The 25,050-nt window shown below is 37.8% G+C and overlaps 1 protein-coding gene across 1 annotated transcript; it reads right to left on the reverse strand.

Moving 5' to 3' along the window:
- Positions 1-3,201: 3,201 nt before the first annotated feature.
- Positions 3,202-6,903, reverse strand: LOC140816710 (subtilisin-like protease SBT4.3). The gene is made up of 9 exons (XM_073176128.1): positions 6,738-6,903; positions 6,534-6,625; positions 6,165-6,411; positions 5,149-5,650; positions 4,970-5,064; positions 4,376-4,594; positions 4,181-4,292; positions 3,888-4,101; positions 3,202-3,795 (listed from the first exon to the last, which is right to left on the reverse strand). The coding sequence occupies exons 1-9, from the start codon at positions 6,860-6,862 to the stop codon at positions 3,254-3,256; spliced, it is 2,148 nt and encodes a 715-aa protein (XP_073032229.1). The 5' UTR covers positions 6,863-6,903; the 3' UTR covers positions 3,202-3,253.
- Positions 6,904-25,050: the final 18,147 nt, after the last annotated feature.

Here is a 25,050-nt window from a genome sequence, read left to right on the forward strand (position 1 = left end):
ACTGATTTCATGGCTAAATTTTGACCTCTTTTTTAATTAACAAAATCTCAGACTTTTACTGAGTTGCCAAAAAGATGCCTTTGATTTTTAATTTTTATTTTTACTTTTGGTCAATGCAAAAATGGACAGGGATTGCATATTAAAGCAAATTAAATATAATAGATATTATACAAAGATTTTGCATAGTAAAGATAAAAAGTTATCTCTTGATAAACCAATTGTAAATGAAGTGAGTCTTATGTGAAACCGTCTCACGGACCATAATCTGTGTGACGGGTCAACCCTACCCATATTCACAAAAAAAAAGTAATATTCTTAACATAAAAAATAATATTTTTTCATGTGTGACACAAATAAGAGATCCGTAACACAAATACGACTCATGAGACCGTTTCACATAAATTTTTACCTTGTAAATGAATGGAATCAATTTTGTTAATTATGATTTTATTAATATATAAAATCTTGATGGAACTCCCGAATTTATATGTTGGCAATAACTATTGAAATTATTATGTTTGCGAAAGTTTACTATATCTTATATTTTATCTCGAATTTTACAAAAGATATATAAAACATTGCTTTACTCAAATTAAATATCAACCATAAACTAAAATTGTATGCGTAACTTGATTTGGTTAATTCATTATATCTATGATTAATTTGAAACATATAAGTTAGTTTATTTCATTTTATTAATTTTTTAAAAATTCGAAAAACAAATAAAATGAAGTTTAGGGGAAAATATTTGTTATTCATATTTTGATTATATTTTTTTTCTAAAAAATTTTATTCAACTGTCTTTGTTTAACGAAAATATTTACTTAATCTTCTTACTTAGAAATAAATTAAATTAGTTTGATTTTCAATAATTATATTTAATTGGTAACCCAATCAAGTTATACACAATATTATATATATTACTAATACTAGCGTCCTTTTTGTATGCATTACGTGTTAATTATCTGATTTTGTTTTAAAAAAAAATCAAATTAATGATTTCCATATTTTTTTAATTAAGAGTAACATAGTAATTAAAATATAGAAAAAATTTATGATTCAATTTAAAATATAGATAAAGATATGACTGTAATAATTAAAGATATGCTATTTTACGGAAATAAACTTGAAATGAATTTATTAAGAAAAAAATTTGGACTTTTTATGAACGTTTGATCAACATCTATATAAAATGGACGCATAAGAGAACTTTACGAAGAATTGCATTTTGAAATTATTTCGACCCGATATGCACAAGCTAAATAGTTTTACCATATCATTTAAGGATCATTCTGAGCAATCATTTGTTCTCATTTATATTTTGTATTGATGAGCTTAATTTTTTTGTGAGAATCATTGTAACTGTAATAAATTTTTTTCTGAACAGATTGAATTGTTTGGATGGTTTTTAGGAGTTTAAGCTCAATAAGATGGTGAACCAAGCTAAAGTGGGTTTGTATAATGAGTTGTGCATATCAAATCTTCTAGTGAAATTCTTCTAAAAACAAAAAGGGAGACGTAGAGGTTTTGTGTTCGAGCTTCCATAAACAAACTCTTGCCCTTATTTACTTTTAATCACTTACTTATCTATTCTGATTTTATCTGAGTTTATTATTTTCTTTGTATATTGATATGGTATGCACTTTATCAGTTTAGTTATTCTACGTACTAATTTTGATTGTAAAATTAACTTCAGATGCTCACTCGGCTTAACGGTTTCAAAATATGTCAAAAGATTTAAATAAGTTTATTCACCCATTTTAAACTTATTTTCGATCCAAATAAGTTGTATCAGAACGGATTTATCTGATCTTTGAATATTTTATATACTCATATGACTTCTTTCAATAAGTTTTCCATGTTTTCAAAAGAGGAATATGATGATTGAAATTTTCGAATGTAGTCACACCTGTCAGCTCAAGAAGATAACATTTGGTACGTCATAACAGATGGACTCATGAAGATCCTAAAAGCAAACACCCTCGTAGCCATATCAGAAGAAGCTCCACAAATGATAGAAAAACCAAAAATGAAATGGACTGCCAAAGATAAAACGAATGTTAATCTGGACAATGTGGCCTAATATAGTATTTATAAAACTTAATTTAGATAAAAATATGCCCATTTAAATTAAAACTTGTTCTACAACAAATGAGATCTGAGAAAATTCCACTCAACTTGTAAATGAAATGATCAGACCAAATAAAACAACCAGGGATCACTCATTCCAGAATTACCTTATATGAATTTATATGAGATGATTTAATCATTGTACTTAATGAGATAGTTATGGGGTACAAAAGACTTTCACAGACATTTGAAAAAGTTAAAACAGAAAACAAGCGTCTGACAAATAATTTTAACCACTAGCAGACCAACAATGAGAATTCAGACAGAATTGAGTCAAACACTTGAACAAAAGGTGATAAATTAGGACACTAAAACCAGCAAAAAATAAAGTTACAAGAATAAAGCACAGGTTTAACATATTGAAGGATCAAAACAGAAAACATGAGAATCTAGATGATTATATTGGTTATTTTCCCTAGTTGTTTTTAAGAAAAAAATATTTTGGCGCATGACCTTTTGACTGGAGCAAATTGATATAGAAACTTTTATTATTGACTCAATTGGTACATATATACATCTCAAATTAGGGTAAAGTTTGTATGAAATTTTACTAAGATGCCTATTATACCGCATATTGATTATAATTTAATTTTTAAATTATGTATGTATTTAAATAACTAAATTTATTAAAATATGAAATAAATTAGATATTTTAATTTGGTTAAATTTTTAAATCAAATTTCTAATTTTTTTTATGACGTAACCGCTACCTTTTAGTGCGCACTAGGTAAACTTTCGAGCTAACACAAGAACTTACAAATCACGTTATCTAGTTAAATCACACTAGACAAATCTTATGTTACAAGCTCATCTAGGAAGTTATTGGTTGGTAAGGAGAATCGGGCCCTTGATCACTGGTCAAATATTCACAAATTCGGACATCGTGTTGGGGCTCAATTTTCTAAATTTAGTTACAACGGCGATGATATTGAGTTATTTTATTATGCCTGACTGCCCGAGATTTCCCATGTATGCCATATCTTTTTAGGTAAGTTCAAGGAAAAATAAGGCTTTCAACATCCTTAATGTAAGAATTCAAATAAATTTTTAGGATGCAAAAAAATACATGCCTGCATGTCTTATTCATGCAATAAACATTTATTATTGGTATATAGAAATTGATCTATAAGTCACTTGAAAACATCACGATTGGACTCCTAACACTATGAACGCCATCCGACCACTCCAATGATGCAGACATTAACTTTATCTTAGAACTTACCTTCCCACTAATTGTGACTACAAATGATTGTTTTTGATTGAGTTCCTTAAATTTAAGAATTCTAGGGTTCACGGTGATGTTATAATCCAAACTACTGCTAGTAATTGCCTCGTATATTGAGTTTTTGGATCCTACATTTGTTACTGTTCTGTTGAATCGTGCTGAGAATGTTGCACTCTCGTTATTACTTGGACTAACGAACCGAAAAGTCATTGCGGGGTAATTCAAGTCGTTGGAAGTTTTCTTGTCTGGACAGCGGATGCTTATTCCGAATATTTTTCTCAGCGGTGGCGCATCATAGCCAGAGTTGCAAAGGAATTTGATATAATCATCGGGTAAAATCTCATAGACGAGGCCAGGGTCAGCAGCTTTGACAGGATCAATATGGCCTGCTCCGTAAGAAAATTCGGCCTTTGGATCCTTGGTGGCATTCATTCTCCATGCTATGATTTGGAAGGTAAAAAAAAATCAGTTAGCATACAGAAGAATGACGAGACTACCATCTTTAAATTTCACTCAATGGAACATGGATTACCGGTTGTCATGAGAGCTGATTTGATTGCAGAAGGCGACCAATTGGGGTGAAATGATTTTACATAAGCAGCAGCACCAGCGACGTGAGGACAAGACATTGATGTCCCGGATAAAATACTATATTTCACGGATCGCTTGTCTTCCGGATAATCTGAAGGTGAACTCAAAGGCGAAAATGCGGCTAAAATTTCAACTCCTGGGGCTGTTACATCTGGCTGCATGGACATAACCATTCCTATGTTATCTTATATACTTTCTTAAAATACGGTAATTACATAAGTTTTTACTATGTACCTTCAAAATATTGGAAAAAAATATATTAGGGCCTCTTGAAGAAAAGGAAACAACAGAAGGGGCATTAAGATTTTTCACAACTTCGCTCTTGAGTATGTCCACGGTATGATTTCTGCATTGAATTATCGATTAGTAAAACATTTGTCATACCCAATATATTCGAAATTTGAAAAATGAGACGTGACAGGGATTTACTTTGTAGAGTTGAAGTAGACTAGTAAGTCAATGAAGCGTTGCGGACTTAAACCAGAAGCTGGAAAGGGAACAACGAAGGAAACATCATGTGCGTCTGTTGACGGTACGACGGAACCAACTGCTCCAGCACTGAAAGCTTCTTCCATGCCGTCGAATTCGTTGCAAAGCACAACCTTGCCTTTTACTCTTCTTCTATCTAAACAGTCTAAATCACAGCCCCTGAAATTTTCAAACAGAAAATTAAGATTATGTCTATGTTTTGTTACAACAGTGGTAAGAATTTTTATAATTGAACAAAGAGAAAATAACTTTTTAGTACTTTTTTTTATTTTGAGTTTTGATCCACTCAATTTTCAAAGTTTAGTTTAGTATACTGATTTTGATTTTTTTTTATTAAAAAAATCAGTCTTATTTACAAGAGTACTAATGTGACATCGAAAATTACTGAGTTAACTTAATGACACGTCAACAATTGGATTAAAATCATCGAAAAATAAAAGTTAGTACCAAACGAAATTTTAAAAACTTATCGGAACAAAACAAAAATTGGAAAACTTTTAAGAACAAAACTTATTTTCCCTGTAATTAATTAACCTAGCATATTTTTCCTCGCATGTGCTCGTTACTTCTTTCCCATATGCCAAGGGAAAACTCTTCCCCTTCAAGTCGAAAGGATTGACAGCTTTTCCCTGTAAGGCAAGGTAAACTTTCATCAAAATGGCCGGAGCATAGAAGTTTAGAAATGATTCTAATATTTTTAAGAACACGCGTACCGTAATTGTAGTTCCATTCCCAAGAACCACTTTGGTGATGATACCTCTGTCAGTAATGCTAGCTGCAACTGTGAAAACCCATGGAACGGTGCTCGCAACCAGTCCAGGCCCTGAATTCCCAGCTGATTGTACAACTAAAATACCCTTTTGTGAAGCATGAAGTGATCCAATGGCAATCACGTCCTTCTCCAACACAACTGGCTCGGGGTTTCCAAGAGAGACAGTTATGATATCAACTCCATCAGCTATAGCATCGTCAAATGCAGCTAATACATCTGCAGACTGGCACCCAAAATCAGGGCGACAAACTTTATATGCAGCGATTCTAGCTGATGGTACTCCTCCTCTTGCAGTCCCATTTGCAATGCCATAAAAACTGGCATCTTTAACCACGTTCCCAGCTGCTGTTGATGCTGTATGAGATCCGTGGCCTTCTATATCCCTTGCTGAATCAGTTCCCGACGGCTTAAAGGAGTTGTAGTACCGGGCTCCAATTAGTTTGCTGCACGCACAAAATGCATTGTTAAGTGTTAATTGTCCCATATCGGTTGGATAAATAACTTGGGAGTTGTATATATTGGCTTGGACAATCCTCCCCCCTTGAACTAGCTTTTGGGGTTGAGTTAGGTCCAAGTTCCAATCTTAACATGCTATCAGAGCTCAGGTTCCACCGTAATGTGTTGGACCACCTGATCTGCCCATTATTGGGTCATTTGTAAACTCCACGCTCCAGATGTTCATTCTTGGGCGTGAGAGGGGTGTGTTAATTGTCCCACATCGATTGAATAAATAACCTTTGAGTGGTATATATGGGATTGGACAATCCTCCTCCCTTGAGCTAGCTTTTGGGGTTGAGTTAGGTCCAAGTCCCAATTTTAACATGGTATCAGAGCCAGGGTTCAACCATTATGTGTTGGACGTGATAGGGGTGTGGGATTGAATTAGGTCCAAATTTTAATCTTAACATTAAGTTTTCAAGAATATGCAGGACATGACTGCGAGAATAGGGATTTTACTTATTGCAGGTGAAATTTTGTCCTCCTTTACACACTCCTTTCCATTTCTTGGGAGGAGGGCTGAAGCCTTTGTCACCGAAACTCTCTGATTCGGGCCATATTCCGGTGTCAATGACCCCAACAATCGTGTCACTCTCGACAGTTGGATTTCGATGAGCATTTTCCTGGAGTCCCATGAAATCCCATGATCTTGTTGTTTGTGGACGAAGAGCTATACTAGGAAAAATTGATACTACTTCTTCCTTACCTGGATTTCATTTTGAAACATTACATACGCTTTCATACCTATCCATTATATTCTCTCTTTTTAATGCAAAGCATTAGGAATAAGAAAGCATAATAAGTAAAATTGAGAGAACATAAGTTTACTTCCCAACTTTTCCTGCTCTTCATGTGTGAGATAGGCGGCAAATCCGTTGAAACTCCGCCTGTAACTTCTGACTAATGATTGACTTAGAAACCTTCGAGATATATACAAGAACAAATTAGGAACAATACAAACGAAAACTTTAATATTTTCTTTGAAATCCTATACCTATATTTTATGGAAAATCTTACACAAATTTACGATACCTGCTATCAACAATATCATGAAGCATGTTCGAGTGGTATGTCGAAAATGATCCTTCGTTCTCACCAAGATGTCCCATATACACTATGTAAATCTTCCTTTCTTGATCGAAAGCATGACAATCCATTATCCGACCCAAAACACAAAGAACAAATAAAACAGACGAAAGTTTAAGACATCGCAGTCCGAGCATTGTTGAATGATTGAAAGGCCGAGTTTTGATTGTGAATGTGTCTGTGTTAGTCTTTTGAGCTCCTTAAATAGAGTGAACGAGTAAAATTTCGCTGGCTTGAAGGGGTTGATTCTACTAATTGATTTAAGATTTTCTGCATTGACATAAGTGTATTTTGTTTTGGATTACATGTATTCTCAAAAATTTTATTTTTATTTTTGCAAGTCATAAAGCTGATTTATTTGGTGAATTTGCTTGATTTTATGTGGGCTTGACTGAATTTGGGCTTTTTTCCAGTTCAAATTTCATGGTCGTTAGTTAGTTGCAAAAAATGTATTTTGATTTTGTTATTATTATTTTTTATGACACGAGAATCAGTCGGCCATTTCTGCTATTTTTCGATATGCATTGGGTAAATTTTCCAATTTATCTTTATTACAACAACAATAATAGTACTTGGATTGATGAAATTGATTTGAAGAGGGATTTGAGAGATGGTTTTCAAATAACAATCATATTTGGTATATTTGGAAATACTAGGAATGATCACGTGCGATGCATGTAGGTGACTAATAATGAAAAATAAAGATTTAGATAATTTTTAAAATCGTTTGAATAACATCTTGTTTATAAGTATTTTTTAATCTAAATATATCAAAACACAATAAATAAAAATACATGATGAAGATAAATCAAATATATTCATTTATTTATATAACATTTTTCAATTCGTGTGTTTATAACATAATGATAGCTCTATCAAATTAACAAAGATATTTTTCATGCAAATATTATTCATAATGGAAAACAATAAAAATAATATTAATGGAATAATGAATAATTACTAAAACAAAAATCACAAATTTTTAAATGAAGTACATATAGCGATTGTCAAATAAAATTCTCTTAATTAACTGAATTATCATAGTGATGTTAAAATAAAACCCCCAAACTTGTTATTAAATTAAATATCAATTTTGTTTTTGCTAACTTTTAACTCTTAGCGAATTTTGTTTAACTTTCTCCTTTTTTAAAATATATATTATACATAGTTAATTTATACCAAAATAGATCATTTGAAAATTAATACTGATGATTAATAATTTCACGTTAAATAAAATTTTAAAATAATATCAATCAAATAAATATGTGTAGTAAAACACATTTACGTAACATTCAGTTTAAAAATATCATATATAAAAAAATTAATTTCTAACAAATGATAATAAATTAGCTAATTCATATTTATTATAAAGATTACCTTAATTAAAAAAATTATAAAGATTATCTCATAAATTTAATATAAAAGTATAAAGTAATTTTTATTCTTTTTAATTTTTCATTAATTTCTTTTTCTATGAATAAAGTTGAAATAACTCGAAATAATCAAATTATATTGCAAATAAAATATTAAAAAATTTGCAAAAGAGCATATAGAATCTGTATGCTCTCAATATCCATTTTAATTGGAAAAAAAAATCATAAGAAAAATGACATTCTCTCGCATAATTTTTATAATACTTTTACTTAGAAAATTGTAAGCTTGAGATATATATTGAGACATTAATTAATATCACAATTTATTAAATTAAAAATATAAAAAAGTATCATACTAATGTATTTGTAATACTTTTCATCAATTCAACTAAAATAATGAAATAAAATTATTCTCATTTTTCATCTCAACTCTTAAATAATAAAATTAAAAAATCACCAAAATAAATAAATGAAACAATAACTAAGTAATGGTGTGTAAAAGTATAAACAAAACGTTAATGAAGTAATGATTAGTGAAAGGGTAATTTAGTAAAACATTAATGAAGTAAATGAGTGAAAGGGTAATTAAGTAAATTCACAATTCAAACTCACATATTTATTTGGTTTATTTCATCTTATCCATGTGGGCATTGCCCTCATGATAGGATGGATGACCAAGATTTGCCCATGCATATATAGAACCCACTTTTTCTTTGAAATTGTATGTGTGGCAAGATCTTACCCGCTGAAATGAAGTGAGGGTAGTGTCAACATAGGTAAGATCTCATAAACCTATTTATAGATAGTAGAGATATAGATATCAAAATTACTATTAAATTTATATAACTTGATATAAAGTAAATTTGAAAACAACTTGATTTTTGTCCGTCTAAACAAATCAAAGAATTTGAAATTCACCATATTAAATTCTTCTACCCAACGCAACATAAGAAAATATAAACAGTAAGAAAAGGATCCAATATCCATTATTTGAATTAACAACAAATTAAAAGCAATGCAGGGTGAAAATAATTCAAAAAAAACTTATTTGACATCGTCATTCAAGTCAATTTTGCGAGAAAGATTTCTTATCCGACCCGATTTGTGAAAAAAATACTACTTTTTTTATGTCAAAAATATTAATTTTCGCTTCAGATATAAATCGGACCAACTCATCTAACAATTATAAATCCGTGAGACCTTATCACGGGAAACCTACCCAAATAATTAAAGAAATCAGCAAATTAACTTCACATATGGTTAAAATAAAATATTGATGCAGCCTCCAAATGGTGTCCGAGTTGAAAAATAGCTGAGCGCTTGATCAGTTGTTAGGATTTCGATTTATCCTACTAACACATTCTCGGGCAATCCTATCGCACATAACTTGCCCAATCCGGTTTACCTGACTAGTGTAGTTTTCAAGTTATTGCATTATCCCATTGATTTACAAAATGCCTACCGAAACGTAGCGGCTACGAGTTCCCATGCACAAAAAAAATTATTGACGCCCATGGACAATTAAAATGACATCAAACAAAAGTAGTGGAGGATATTTGGGAGAATAACCATGGTCAAACTTCAATTTTTTTAAAAAATAAAAATCTCCAAGTGTTTTTGAGTGTTTTCAAATACACACAAGTTCATATTTTTAAAAAAATATTTGACCAATGTTATTTTGCTAACTACTCCAGCCGTACAGTTATTTATCACAAGTAAACTCAAATTAAAGATTTTAAGGTATGTATAAACGGAAATAAATTTAAAAACTCATAATATGTCCTACCTTTCATCATAGTTAAGTGACAAAATTATGATATTTCTTTTAATCAAAATTCTAATCACAATCTCAATCAATAAGACTAAACATATTATTTTTCGACTACCATTCTACATCATATTCAATTATTTAAATAATCATTTATATCTCGAAAATAATCACACTAATGAGCAGCAAGACCATAATGAGCAAACTCTGGGGGGCTGAGACTGGCCTCCACTGCATGGATCATCACCAAAATAATCAGAGGCCGATGGGCGATGTGTATTTCCGATTCAATTGATTATAAGTTTCGGTCTCAAATTAGAGACCGGATATACACATTGCCCATCGGAAATTTTTTTGCATAAAAATTAAGCGAAAAAAAAATCATTTATTTTTTAAGAAATAGGATTGATGTGTTTCACAACCGCCTCTATCAGCACAGAATTGATGAGATAATAAAATAAAGAGTTTGTTGAGGATCGAAGTTGAGTTTAGAGGGGAGGTGAATAAACTCTACTGGTTTTTCTTTCGTTTATGAGGTACTAAAATCCTATTAGAGATAGTAGTTTATCTTGTTGCGTATACCTTCACCTAGATTACAATAATAGGTGCGGAATCAATCTGATGAAATAAGTGAAAGACAATAATAACTGTAAGGACCGTGTATCGTATTATCGTAAATCTTATATGATTATCGATAATCAATGAATTTGATATGTGATTATACCTTTGATGTATATCGTGACAATGAAATTGGGAAATGAATATTGAATATGAATTGACGTTGTAAGAGCTCGAGTGGAGAGGTCGGACGCCAAAACAGTACAAATACGAACATTTGTACAGAAGAGGTGGCGCCCGGGTAGTAGAAAATGACCGCCCGAGCGCCAAAGTATGAAAAGGTAGTGTTCGGGCAGAACACTCCGCGCCCGAGCGGTAACTTTTGACCGCTCGAGCGCGGCGTAAATAAAATCCGGGGGCAGAATGTCTCGCGCTCGGGCGCGAGAATTCTACCGCCCGAGCGCGAGAGGCGGTGGGAGGAGAATAAATTCCTTCTTTCCTTCTTCCGTCAATAGTTATCGTAGAATTCGAGAGAAAGTTTGGGAATTTGATTTTATTTCTTCCGATTCGACTTTGAAACGTTGTCTAAACGCGAAACAAATTATATATTTGTAATCGTCGCGTCGAGGGCCTCAGAATGAGGTAATTTTCTTCTGATTTCAGCAGCTTGAAATATTAAAGTGCTGGAATAGCTTGTATTTGAAGTTGAATTTCTGATATGTAGTAGAATAACCGACAAGAAACTTGTATTCGAAGTCGGAATTAAATTATGATATGATTTTGATTTGATATGAATTTTTGAAGTTTCAAATGATATTTGAAACTCATATTAATGATTCTGGAGTATGTTATTGATTGAAATGAGTATGTAATTGATGTAGATAAAGCGTTATATCAATATCTTCAGGCTACATCAATTGGAAACAAAGAATTGAGATATGTTGCGACCGGATAACATACGACAGGTATCTGTATTATATGATATATATGTCGGTTTGATTGGATTGATTGGATTGGAATACGTGTCTATGTGCCTATTTGATGATTTGATGTGGCATACATGACATTGAGATTTGAGTATCGATGTACAAAATAAATGTTTTGTTAACACACATCATTTTATGCATACATCGATACATTACATGCACGTTGAGCTATGATCCTTGGATACCCTGATATGATTGGATTGGATTCCGGGGTTTGTGAACACAATCGCTATGCCGGTATTATATGACCCGTAAAGCATAGACAATTGTGGCCCCATATGATTGGATATGAGATGTGGGATTGATGGCGCTTCGTCGACGCTATCATATGTGTATTCCCATATCGGCCGGTGTGCCAGCTCGAGCATTGATTTGATTTGATAGCGATTCGATTGAGAATGTGCTCAGTGGATGGGCATTTGACCTGATACCTCCACGACATACATGCATTGCATACCATATATCATTGTTTAGATACTTGTGGTATATATTGTGGTTGTTCCTTACGGAGCTTTGCTCACCCCCAAGGGGGGCTGTTGTTGTCTTTGTGTGTGGACAATGGCAGGTACTCCAGGATATCAGGAGACCGGAGAGGGTACTTCTGGTGGGAGCCACAGCTTGGGCTGAGGTTTTATGTTTATGTCTGATTCCCAGTATATATGTATATGTATCTATATACCGGGGCATGTCCCGAGGATATGAGATGTTTGTATGTGATTGATTACGTGTGGGCATGTTTATGATTTGAATTTAGATACTATTTTTAGTATTTAAATATCAGAAGAGATATTTTGGGCTAATTGTAAAGAAATTTTAAACCCGTTTTCCGCTGTGATTAATTAAACCCTAATCAGATTGCATTGTAATAACGATTAGGAGTTAAGGGCCCCACACAGAGTGGTATCAGAGCATAGCTGGGAATGCTCTATTGAGTCTTGTGTACACTTGAATAGGCACAAATGAATTGTGCGTATGTGTTTGATTTATTTGTATTACTTGCTCTTATGTGATTTGATTTGAGTAAGTATCTGATGAGATGATGATATGAGACGATGAGATTATGAATTGATATGAAATTGTGATATTCATCTTTTGATTTATAGATGGATCACACAAATGAAACTGCGAGTAGCAGTACTGAGAGGATTGTTGGGCAATTTGAAGGATTGTCCATGTAGTAGCCCGAATTCTAAATTGGGTAATTAACGGATTAATGGTGATTAAGAAGGTTTAATGTGTAATTTTGACCGAGTCATGATCGGACGGACCGAAGATGGTTCGGAAGCACCGAAGAGTTCGTAAGGTCCGAAGTGGGTTCGGTGGATCCGACCATTAGGTGTCAAGAGTTGATCGACACGTGCATGTTCGGACGGTCCGAAGTGTATGATCGGAGGTTCCGATCATGAGCTGTCAAGAGCCAATGGACACGTAGCGTTCGGACGTTCCGAAGTGGTGTTCGGAGGATCCGAACATGGCCTATAAATAGTGGTCGGATTTCCTCATTTTGACTCGCCAATTCAGAGAATTCCATAGCATTTCAGTCGTTTCTGACAGGTTCTAGTCTTGTTCCGAGATTTGGGCACTAGCGGGGAGCTGCTGGTCTTGTAGCAGAGCTGTGCTCTAGTTGGGAGCTAGCGGCATCAGCGGGCTAGCGACGGACGAAGGTTTGGAATTTTATCAGTATTTATCTCAGGATTATCTAGTTAAGTCTGGTAGATAAGTTTAGTGATGGTTTTCACTTGATGAATAGGCTTGGATTAGACCTGTTGTCTGGTGGTTCCAGTGGATTAGGATTGCAGTGATAGAGGTACGAAAGTACTATCCGAGATATCCTGGTTGAGTATACATTCTTATATGTGTTGCATGATTATGTGGTGCATTGATATATGTCATATGATGCATACTATTATGTCACGTTTATTACTGCACGTTGCATTTCATGTTGAGCCGTATTCTCCTTCGAGATAGCCTTTACTGTTGAGCTGTATCTCTTTCGAGATAAGCTATATCTTGGGGCCGCTCAGCCCTGTCTTGTGGACGCATGGACACCGAGAGTACACAGTGGCCGACGGGTCGGGAGGGCTTCGGTGGTCCGGGACATTTTAGGTCCACGTCTGTCTTGTAGTGGATGCAGTGACCCAGAGGTGTACCGCGCGGCACTATCCACTTGGCGCCTCTAGACTGAGCAGTTTGAGATCCTTTGTGATTCCTGTTTCTTGACTACCCCGGTATCATGATCATAGCATGTGCATTTCATATAGGTCTGTATACTCATACTTTTGTACTGGGCGTTCTTATCGCTCACGTCCTCGGTTTTGTTTATTCTTGGACACCCTATTCCCACGGGGCAGGCCTCAGGTTGGACAGCTCAGGAGGAGCAGGAGGAGGACGTTGAGTAGCTGGTTGGTTTAGTTTATCGGTATTGTTTTGATTCGATATGGTTGTATTGGATATTTTATTTTGAGTTAGTCTAGACTTCGATTTTCGATTGGGTTGTATAACCATTATTTTGTTGACTATTTCCGCTGTTATCTCTGATTATTGTTAATTAGGTTAATTGCATGCTTAGTTCTTGACTAGTAGGTGATTCTGGAACGGGTCACTACATTTATGGTATCAGAGCATGCGTACGATTTTGGGATATAGATTTCTGTTTTGGGATTTCCGTTGACCAATTTACTAGTTCCCCATTCTATGTTGTAGCAATGGCTGACCACTTTGGTGATGAGAGTAGTCAGGGAAGTGTAGGTCGTTGGGGTGACCAGGACGATCGTAGGCGTCATCGTGAACATCGTCATCGTCGGGATGGTCCTAGGCGTTTCGATATGCATCGTTTCATTCAGATGGGGCCTAAGCCTCTAGTTGGTGGAGAGACTCCTGATGATGCTGAGGATTGGATAGAGCGCATGGAGAGTTGTTTCCGCGCATTCCAGTGCACCGATGAGCAGAAGATGGAGACCCTTAGTTTTCTTCTCGAGGGCCGTGCTCGCAGGTGGTGGCGATCGACTTCTGCGCCGATAGTTCAGTCGCAGGGTAGAGCGACTTGGGTCGATTTCCGTGCATCGTTCATGCAGCTGTACTTTCCTCCAGCCCTTCGCCAGGCCAAGACGATTGAGCTCCTGAACCTTAAGCAGGGGAGTATGTCTGTTGATGAGTATCAGCAGAAATTCTTCGAGTTGTTACCCTTTGCGCCTCATATCAGTGGCAGTTCTGAAGCCAAGTACGATCATTTCCTTCAGGGCCTTAACCAGGAGATTTTTGATCGTGTCACCGTCTGTGATAATCCTACTTCTTACGATGGGTTGGTGAACCGGTGTCGCCAGGCAGAGATCAGTCTCCAGCGTGGTAGGGCTATTTTTTCTTCTAGACCTTCGCATACTTTGAGCCCTCGACCTCAGTCTTTCAAGAAGTCAGGTTCTTCTTCTTCTGGATCTGGATCAAGGTCTAGCGGTGATGTTCGCTTTGGTGAGAAGAAGGATTCTTGTGCACATTGTGGGAAGAACCATCCATCGGAGCAATGCCGATTAGTAGCAGGAGCTTGTTTTCAGTGCGGAGAGATGGGTCATCTCAAGAAGAATTGTCCTCAGCTGCGAGGTGGAGCAGGATCTGGTTCTGGATCCCAGACGACTGTTCAGCAGAGGAGACAGGGTCAGGCAGTGGGTAGTTCGAATCTTCGACCTCGTGCCCAAGGTCAGGTTTTTGCGCTGAACCAGGATCAGCCTGAGATGTAATTGTTATACAGTTGTAATGAAGAATATTTGCAGTGTATTACAATGGTGTTTTATTCTCTTGCCTAGATTTCGAGGACGAAATCGTTTTTAAGGGGGGGAGAATGTAGTAGCCCGAATTCTAAATTGGGTAATTAACGGATTAATGGTGATTAAGAAGGTTTAATGTGTAATTTTGACCGAGTCATGATCGGACGGACCGAAGATGGTTCGGAAGCACCGAAGAGTTCGTAAGGTCCGAAGTGGGTTCGGTGGATCCGACCATTAGGTGTCAAGAGTTGATCGACACGTGCATGTTCGGACGGTCCGAAGTGTATGATCGGAGGTTCCGATCATGAGCTGTCAAGAGCCAATGGACACGTAGCGTTCGGACGTTCCGAAGTGGTGTTCGGAGGATCCGAACATGGCCTATAAATAGTGGTCGGATTTCCTCATTTTGACTCGCCAATTCAGAGAATTCCATAGCATTTCAGTCGTTTCTGACAGGTTCTAGTCTTGTTCCGAGATTTGGGCACTAGCGGGGAGCTGCTGGTCTTGTAGCAGAGCTGTGCTCTAGTTGGGAGCTAGCGGCATCAGCGGGCTAGCGACGGACGAAGGTTTGGAATTTTATCAGTATTTATCTCAGGATTATCTAGTTAAGTCTGGTAGATAAGTTTAGTGATGGTTTTCACTTGATGAATAGGCTTGGATTAGACCTGTTGTCTGGTGGTTCCAGTGGATTAGGATTGCAGTGATAGAGGTACGAAAGTACTATCCGAGATATCCTGGTTGAGTATACATTCTTATATGTGTTGCATGATTATGTGGTGCATTGATATATGTCATATGATGCATACTATTATGTCACGTTTATTACTGCACGTTGCATTTCATGTTGAGCCGTATTCTCCTTCGAGATAGCCTTTACTGTTGAGCTGTATCTCTTTCGAGATAAGCTATATCTTGGGGCCGCTCAGCCCTGTCTTGTGGACGCATGGACACCGAGAGTACACAGTGGCCGACGGGTCGGGAGGGCTTCGGTGGTCCGGGACATTTTAGGTCCACGTCTGTCTTGTAGTGGATGCAGTGACCCAGAGGTGTACCGCGCGGCACTATCCACTTGGCGCCTCTAGACTGAGCAGTTTGAGATCCTTTGTGATTCCTGTTTCTTGACTACCCCGGTATCATGATCATAGCATGTGCATTTCATATAGGTCTGTATACTCATACTTTTGTACTGGGCGTTCTTATCGCTCACGTCCTCGGTTTTGTTTATTCTTGGACACCCTATTCCCACGGGGCAGGCCTCAGGTTGGACAGCTCAGGAGGAGCAGGAGGAGGACGTTGAGTAGCTGGTTGGTTTAGTTTATCGGTATTGTTTTGATTCGATATGGTTGTATTGGATATTTTATTTTGAGTTAGTCTAGACTTCGATTTTCGATTGAGTTGTATAACCATTATTTTGTTGACTATTTCCGCTGTTATCTCTGATTATTGTTAATTAGGTTAATTGCATGCTTAGTTCTTGACTAGTAGGTGATTCTGGAACGGGTCACTACAGTCCATGGATGTTGTGATGGCTCGATTCCAGGATCTGAAACCACCAAGGTTCTTTGGCACTGAGAGTGCTGAACGAGCTGAGGCCTGGTTGAAGGACATCGAGCATTTGTTTAATATTGTTGAGTATTCCAAGGCTCGGAGACTGAAACTTGCTTTGTATCAGTTGAAGGACCGAGCTAAATCTTGGTGGGAAGCCGCTGAGATTGGACTGAAAGAGGCCGGGACTGAAGTCACCTGGGATGTCTTCAAGGCCCAATTTCTGGAGCAGTATTCCTCTCCTTCTTATTATACTGCTCAGGAGAATGAATTCAATAATCTGCAGCAGGGAACGATGTCTGTTGCAGAGTATGCTTCGAAATTTTCTACTTTGTTGAAGTATGCACCTCACGTGGCTGGGAATGCGAGGGCAAAATATAACAGGTTTGTAAATGGTTTACATCCTGCTTTGTATACCTAGGTTGTTTCTGGATTGCCTACCAGCTACGCAGAGGCAGTTGAACGAGCCAAGGCAGCCGAGGTTGGACTTAGGCGGGGAGGTCCACAGTATACTCCTCCACCACCGGTGTCAGCTCAGCAGCCTACTTTGCGACCGAGAGGTAAGAAGTTCAAGAAGACTGGCTCTGCTTCTTCGTCTTCTTCGAGTTCGAGTGGATCACATCGAGGGAGTCCTGTGATTGCTCCCTACTGTAGTCATTGTGGAGGCAAACATACTATCGAGCAGTGTCGAGGTATGTTTGGTACTTGTTATCAATGTGGGCAGGAAGGCCATTTCTCTCGAGTATGTCCGAACAGGGGTACGACTTCTGCTCAACCCCATCCAGGATTTAGAGGTGGCCCTTGTATGACGAGACCTGCTGTTCCTGTTCCATCTTTTCAGCAGTCGAATGTCCCACGATATCGAGGACCGGGTGGTCAGAATGCCCAAGTTCCTCCTCAAGTGAGAGTGTATGCCATGACTGAGGATCAGGCGAGAGAAGCTCCTGGAGGCGTGATTGCAGGTATTTGCACGCTTTGCGATTATCCTGCACGTGTTTTATTTGATACAAGAGCATCTCATTCATTCATATCTCATGCATTTGTTGCATATCACGATATTGAGTGTACCCCGTTGTATGATACTCTGTTGATAGCCACGCCAGCAGGGAAGATTATTTTGTCTGAGAAAGTTGTGCATAATTGTGTATTGATATATGAGGATAATGTGGTATTTCTGAATCTGATTGTCCTCCCTATGCACGACTTTGATTGTATTGTTGGCATGGATATCTTGATGACGAATCGAGCTACTGTTGATTGTTGTCATGGAGTAGTTCGATTTCGACCTATTGATGGACCCAAGTGGAATTTTTATGGCAAGGGTTCCCTAGCCAAGATTCCATTGGTATCTTCCTTGGAAATGTCTCGATTGTTGGCTAGCGGAGATGAGGGTTATCTGATCTACGCTATTGATATTTCGAAGAAGGAGTCTTCTTTATCTGAGATTCCTGTGGCGAAATAGTTTCCGGATGTATTTCCCGATGAGATTCCTGATTTTCCTCCTCATCGAGAAGTTGAGTTTAGTATTGATCTTGTGCCGGGGACTGTGCCTATTTCTAAAGCTCCCTATCGTATGGCACCATTGGAATTGAAAGAATTGAAAGAACAATTACAGGATCTTCTCGATAAGGGATATATTCGACCGAGTGTATCACCTTGGGGAGCTCCAGTTTTATTTGTTCGAAAGAAAGATGGTACGATGCGAATGTGTATCGACTATAGACAACTGAATCGGGCTACTGTGAAAAATAAGTACCCACTTCCGCGTATTGATGATTTGTTTGATCAGCTTCAGGGTACTTCTGTTTACTCGAAGATTGATCTTCGTTCTGGGTATCATCAAGTACGAGTTCGAGACGAAGATGTGCCCAAAACTGCTTTTCGTACGAGGTTTGGCCACTATGAATTCTTGGTTATGCCTTTTGGTCTTACAAATGCTCCTGCTATTTTTATGGATTTAATGAATCGGGTCTTTCGAGATTATCTAGACCGATTCGTTATTGTATTTATTGATGATATTCTCGTGTATTCGAAATCGAAGAAGGAGCATGCTGAACATCTGAGACTCGTTGTAACGCCCCAGATTTGACGACTGTTCTCACTGTACCAAGACGAGTCTTTCCAGCATGCTTATGTCCTCACTCACACGCACCCTAGGAAACTTCCCAGGAGGTCACCCATCCCAAAATTGCCCCAAGTCAAGCACGCTTAACTTTGGAGTTCTTATGTGATGAGCTACCGAAAAGAAGATGCACCTTCGTGATATGAGTAGTACTAATCAAATCTTTTAAGCCCTCTTCAACTGTTCAGTCCATTACATTGCCCAGTCTCGGAATCCCTCTCATTCCCGTGTGGGTCGGTTCATTCATGTTCCCTTCACCTAGAAGCCTGCCAGGAGCCGCTCATTGTCCGTGCAACTAATGGCACCGGCGTTCACCCCCCGCCCTCTTCGGCCCCGAGCCTCACATACTTCAAACTCTTCGTACTAGTCATTTATATGTCAAACTGTCCAAATGTGAATTCTGGATGGACAAAGTGGTATTTTTGGGCCACATCATTTCGAGACATGGCATATCTGTTGATCCTTCGAAGGTCGAAGCTGTATTGAATTGGCCAAGACCTACGAATGTTCCTGAGATCCGTAGCTTCATGGGTTTAGCTGGATATTATCGTCGTTTTATTGAAGGATTTTCGAAGATAGCTAAACCTATTACTCAACTGACACAGAAGAATCAGAGATTCATTTGGTCAGATGAATGTGAAGCTAGTTTTCTTGAATTGAAGACGAGATTAACCACAGCACATGTGCTTACTATTCCCTCAGGTACCGGAGGATTTGTGGTGTGTACAGATGCGTCTGGTAAAGGTTTGGGCTGTGTTCTGATGCAACATGGCAAAGTGGTTGCTTATGCGTCTCGTCAATTGAAATCTCATGAAACACGTTATCATGTTCATGATCTCGAATTGGCTGCCATTGTGTTTGCTTTGAAAATCTGGCGCCATTACTTGTACGGAGAAAAGTTTGTTATTTATTCAGACTATAAGAGTCTGAAATATCTCTTTTCTCAATCTGATTTGAATATGAGGCAACGCAGGTGGATGGATCTCCTGAAGGATTTTGATTGTGAGATTCAATATCACCCTGGATCGGTGAATGTTACTGCGGATGCCCTGAGCCAGAAAGTTTATGATTCTGTTCTAGCTTCTGTTAGTGTCGCCAAGGTACATGATGATATATGTACTTCTGGTTGGACTTTTCACTCGAATTGGAATTCTGTCACTGTCTCAGCATTGCAAATTGAGTCGAGTTTGATATCGAAGATACGAAAGGCCCAACGAAGCGATGCTCAGATTCAAAAGTCGAAAGAACTTGTATCTGCAGGACATCAGTCTGGATTTCAGATTTCTTCTGATGGTTCTTTACGACTTAATGGTCGGCTGGTAGTTCCTGAAGACTCTGATTTGAGATCTGCCCTTCTTCGAGAAGCACATTGTAGCAAATATAGTATTCACCCTGGAGGTCGGAAGATGTATTTGACATTGAGACCTCAATTTTGGTGGAAACGTATGAAGAAAGACATTGCTGAATTTATTTCTAAATGTCTTATCTGCCAGCAAGTGAAAGCCGAGAGAATGAAACCGGGGGGATTGCTCCATAGTCTTGAAATCCCGAAATGGAATTGGGAACATATTGCTATGGATTTTGTGACTCATTTGCCTCGTTCGCCCAGGGGCTGTGATGCTATTTGGGTGATTATTGATCGGCTTTCGAAATCTGCACATTTTATTCCGTATGAGCGGACTTATCCTTATAAGAGAATGACCCGTTTATACATTGAGAATGTTGTGAGACTGCATGGTGTGCCAATCTCAATTGTATCTGACCGTGATCCCAGATTTGCCTCTAAATTCTGGGGTAGTTTCCAGGAAGCGATGGGTACGCGTTTGGCTATGAGTACTGCTTATCATCCTCAAACTGATGGCCAGACTGAGCGTACGATTCAGACTCTAGAGGATATGTTACGTGCGATTGTGATGGACTTTAGAATGGGATGGCAAGATGCCTTACCATTGGTTGAATTTTCTTATAATAATAGCTTTCAGACGAGTATCGGTATGGTACCGTTTGAAGCTATATATGAGAGACGATGTAGATCACCGTTATTCTGGGATGAGATTGGTGAGAGACAATTGACTGGACCTGAAATGATACAGGAAATGAACGATAAGGTTCAGTTGATTCGGCAGCGGATGAAAGCTGCTCAGGATCGTCAAACGAGTTATGCGAATAAACGAAGACGACCCTTGGAATTCCAGAAAGGTGACAGAGTGTTTTTGAAAATATATCCCTTTAGAGGCACTGTTCGATTTGGCATGCGAGGGAAATTATCTCCTCGATATGTTGGTCCGTACGAGATTCTCGATCGAGTTGGTGATCTTGCGTATCGATTGGCATTGCCACCAGCTCTATCTGCCATTCACGATGTGTTTCATGTTTCTATGTTGAGGAAATATGAACCAGATCCATCACATGTACTTGCACCTGATGAGGTTGAACTGGATCCTTCTCTTTCCTATGTTGAACAACCTGTTCGTATTATGGATCGAAAGGAAAAGATATTGAGAAACAAATCGATTCCTCTAGTACGAGTGCAATGGACACGACATGGTGTTGAAGAATCGACATGGGAATTGGAGAGCAAGATGCGAGATTCGTATCCGCATTTGTTTGATTCTACGACATCTATTCCATTGTATTCGATGTATTCTGATCCTTATTCTGATTTTAGCTTTGATATGTACTATAACTGGTAACATATGTATGTTTGCCCATGTTATGTATATAAGAATGTTTGAGATTTCGAGGACGAAATCTTTTAAGAGGGGGAGAAATGTAAGGACCGTGTATCGTATTATCGTAAATCTTATATGATTATCGATAATCAATGAATTTGATATGTGATTATACCTTTGATGTATATCGTGACAATGAAATTGGGAAATGAATATTGAATATGAATTGACGTTGTAAGAGCTCGAGTGGAGAGGCCGGACGCCAAAACAGTACAAATACGAACATTTGTACAGAAGAGGTGGTGCCCGGGCAGTAGAAAATGACCGCCCGAGCGCCAAAGTATGAAAAGGTAGTGTTCGGGCAGAACACTCCGCGCCCGAGCGGTAACTTTTGACCGCTCGAGCGCGGCGTAAATAAAATCCGGGGGCAGAATGTCTCGCGCTCGGGCGCGAGAATTCTACCGCCCGAGCGCGAGAGGCGGTGGGAGGAGAATAAATTCCTTCTTTCCTTCTTCCGTCAATAGTTATCGTAGAATTCGAGAGAAAGTTCGGGAATTTGATTTTCTTTCTTCCGATTCGACTTTGAAACGTTGTCTAAACGCGAAACAAATTATATATTTGTAATCGTCGCGTCGAGGGCCTCAGACTGAGGTAATTTTCTTCTGATTTCAGCAGATTGAAATATTAAAGTGCTGGAATAGCTTGTATTTGAAGTTGAATTTCTGATATGTAGTAGAATAACCGACAAGAAACTTGTATTCGAAGTCGGAATTAAATTATGATATGATTTTGATTTGATATGAATTTTTGAAGTTTCAAATGATATTTGAAACTCATATTAATGATTCTGGAGTATGTTATTGATTGAAATGAGTATGTAATTGATGTAGATAAAGCGTTATATCAATATCTTCAGGCTACATCAATTGGAAACGAAGAATTGAGGTATGTTGCGACCGGATAACATACGACATGTATCTGTATTATATGATATATGTCGGTTTGATTGGATTGATTGGATTGGAATACGTGTCTATGTGCCTATTTGATGATTTGATGTGGCATACATGACATTGAGATTTGAGTATCGATGTACAAAATAAATGTTTTGTTAACACACATCATTTTATGCATACATCGATACATGACATGCACGTTGAGCTATGATCCTTGGATACCCTGATATGATTGGATTGGATTCCGGGGTTTGTGAACACAATCGCTATGCCGGTATTATATGACCCGTAAAGCATAGACAATTGTGGCCCCATATGATTGGATATGAGATGTGGGATTGATGGCGCTTCGTCGACGCTATCATATGTGTATTCCCATATCGGCCGGTGTGCCAGCTCGAGCATTGATTTGATTTGATAGCGATTCGATTGAGAATGTGCTCAGTGGATGGGCATTTGACCTGATACCTCCACGACATACATGCATTGCATACCATATATCATTGTTTAGATACTTGTGGTATATATTGTGGTTGTTCCATACGGAGCTTTGCTCACCCCCAAGGGGGGGCTGTTGTTGTCTTTGTGTGTGGACAATGGCAGGTACTCCAGGATATCAGGAGACCGGAGAGGGTACTTCTGGTGGGAGCCACAGCTTGGGCTGAGGTTTTATGTTTATGTCTGATTCCCAGTATATATGTATATGTATCTATATACCGGGGCATGTCCCGAGGATATGAGATGTTTGTATGTGATTGATTACGTGTGGGCATGTTTATGATTTGAATTTAGATACTATTTTTAGTATTTAAATATCAGAAGAGATATTTTGGGCTCATTGTAAAGAAATTTTAAACCCGTTTTCCGCTGTGATTAATTAAACCCTAATCAGATTGCATTGTAATAACGATTAGGAGTTAAGGGCCCCACAATAACAGTAGGCAATAGTTGTTTATGGAAGTTCGAATATGAAATCTTCTACGTCTCCCCTTCTCCTGTTTCCAGAAGGTATAACTAAAAGACTTTGGATATTACAGTACAACTCTTGTACACAACCAACTTCAGAAGGACGACTTACACCTTTGCCTACTGAAACTCTTAGTTACTCAACTCAAAATGAACGTGATACAAAAAGTTCTGAAAAGACTCTTTTCTGATTACAAGCTCTTACTGATAAAGTATAAGTGTTGTAAAAGATTGTGAAGAGTGTAAGAATCAATTGCACAAGATGATCTTCAAAAGATCATATATTTGCTATGAAGCGTGTGCTACTTTTCTTTGTGTTGAACTCAAAGTTATCAAGGAATTTCGAGGTTGTCTCGTTGAGTGAAATAGCGTGGATCCTTGAAAAGATATTACGCGTCGGGTGCTCTGTTTGTTCCATGTATATATAAGCGACTGAGTTCAACGTTCATAATCAGAAGATGTCTTTCAGATTTCTGATAGAGTCAGCTTTATTACCAAAAAAAGTTCCGGCAGAAAAGCTATAAAACAATCAGTTCTGTTTTATACTAAACTCGGTAAAGTGAATTAAATGATTCCGTATAGCATTTAATGCTGCAATAAATACTAGTACTTAGTAACTTTAATGGTAACATTTAAAGTGGTCACGTTAGGTGATATGACTCGTTTTTACGTGTTTTTAGTGTTGGTTTTGAGTCGCATTCATGCATCATATTAGTTTGTTTAGTTTAATTTAGCATTCATTTAGCATTATTTAGCATTTGGCTGATCTCGTGTATTTTGTGGTGGTTTTGTAGGAAGTGGACCAAAAAGTGGGATTTTATTTGCATAGCATCGAAGAGGTCTCGCTAGGACGGTCAAAAGTGACCGCCCCAGCGAGCATATTGGCCCAGCCGAGGAGTTTCTGCGCGAGTCCCTCGCTAGGGCGGTCAAAAGTGACCGCCCCAGCGAATCCATCGATGTGAACGAGAATATTTTGCGCAAAGCTCTCGCTAGGGCGGTCAAAAGTGACCGCCCCAGCGAGACCAAAGACACGGCCAGGAATTTTAATTCGAGAATCACTCGCCCCAGCGGACAATCTTGACCGCCCTAGCGAGCGACGCAATCCGGGAAGATTTGTTTCCAAGTTTTGTGGACTCTATCTTACACCATAACCTAATACACGAGGGAGGCGCCGTTTTGGAGACTATTCTGATATTTTCCATCATTTTTTCTTGGGAGGAAGGCTAGTAGCAAGAGAGACTTTCGAAGAACTCGAGAATTCCAAGCGTCGCAGCCGTCATCCATCGTCAACCTTAGTATTTTAATTATTCAGTTTTTATTTCTTGCATAGATTGTTGATTTTTATTATGAATTTTGTTGGCTAAACTCTATATTTGTTGGGAATTATCAGTTCACCTACCGCTCGTGTTCAAATAATTATACTCGACTTTGGAAGTAATCAAAAATCTACCACATCCGTCATCAATCAAGGGAGTCCGCAGTTTCTTGGGGCATGCTGGTTTTTATAGGCGTTTCATTAAAGATTTTTCTAAAATCGCTAAGCCCTTGTCCTCTC

Source organism: Primulina eburnea, chromosome 16 (genome assembly GCF_022965805.1).
Source record: "Primulina eburnea isolate SZY01 chromosome 16, ASM2296580v1, whole genome shotgun sequence".
NCBI classification, from domain to species: domain Eukaryota; kingdom Viridiplantae; phylum Streptophyta; class Magnoliopsida; order Lamiales; family Gesneriaceae; genus Primulina; species Primulina eburnea.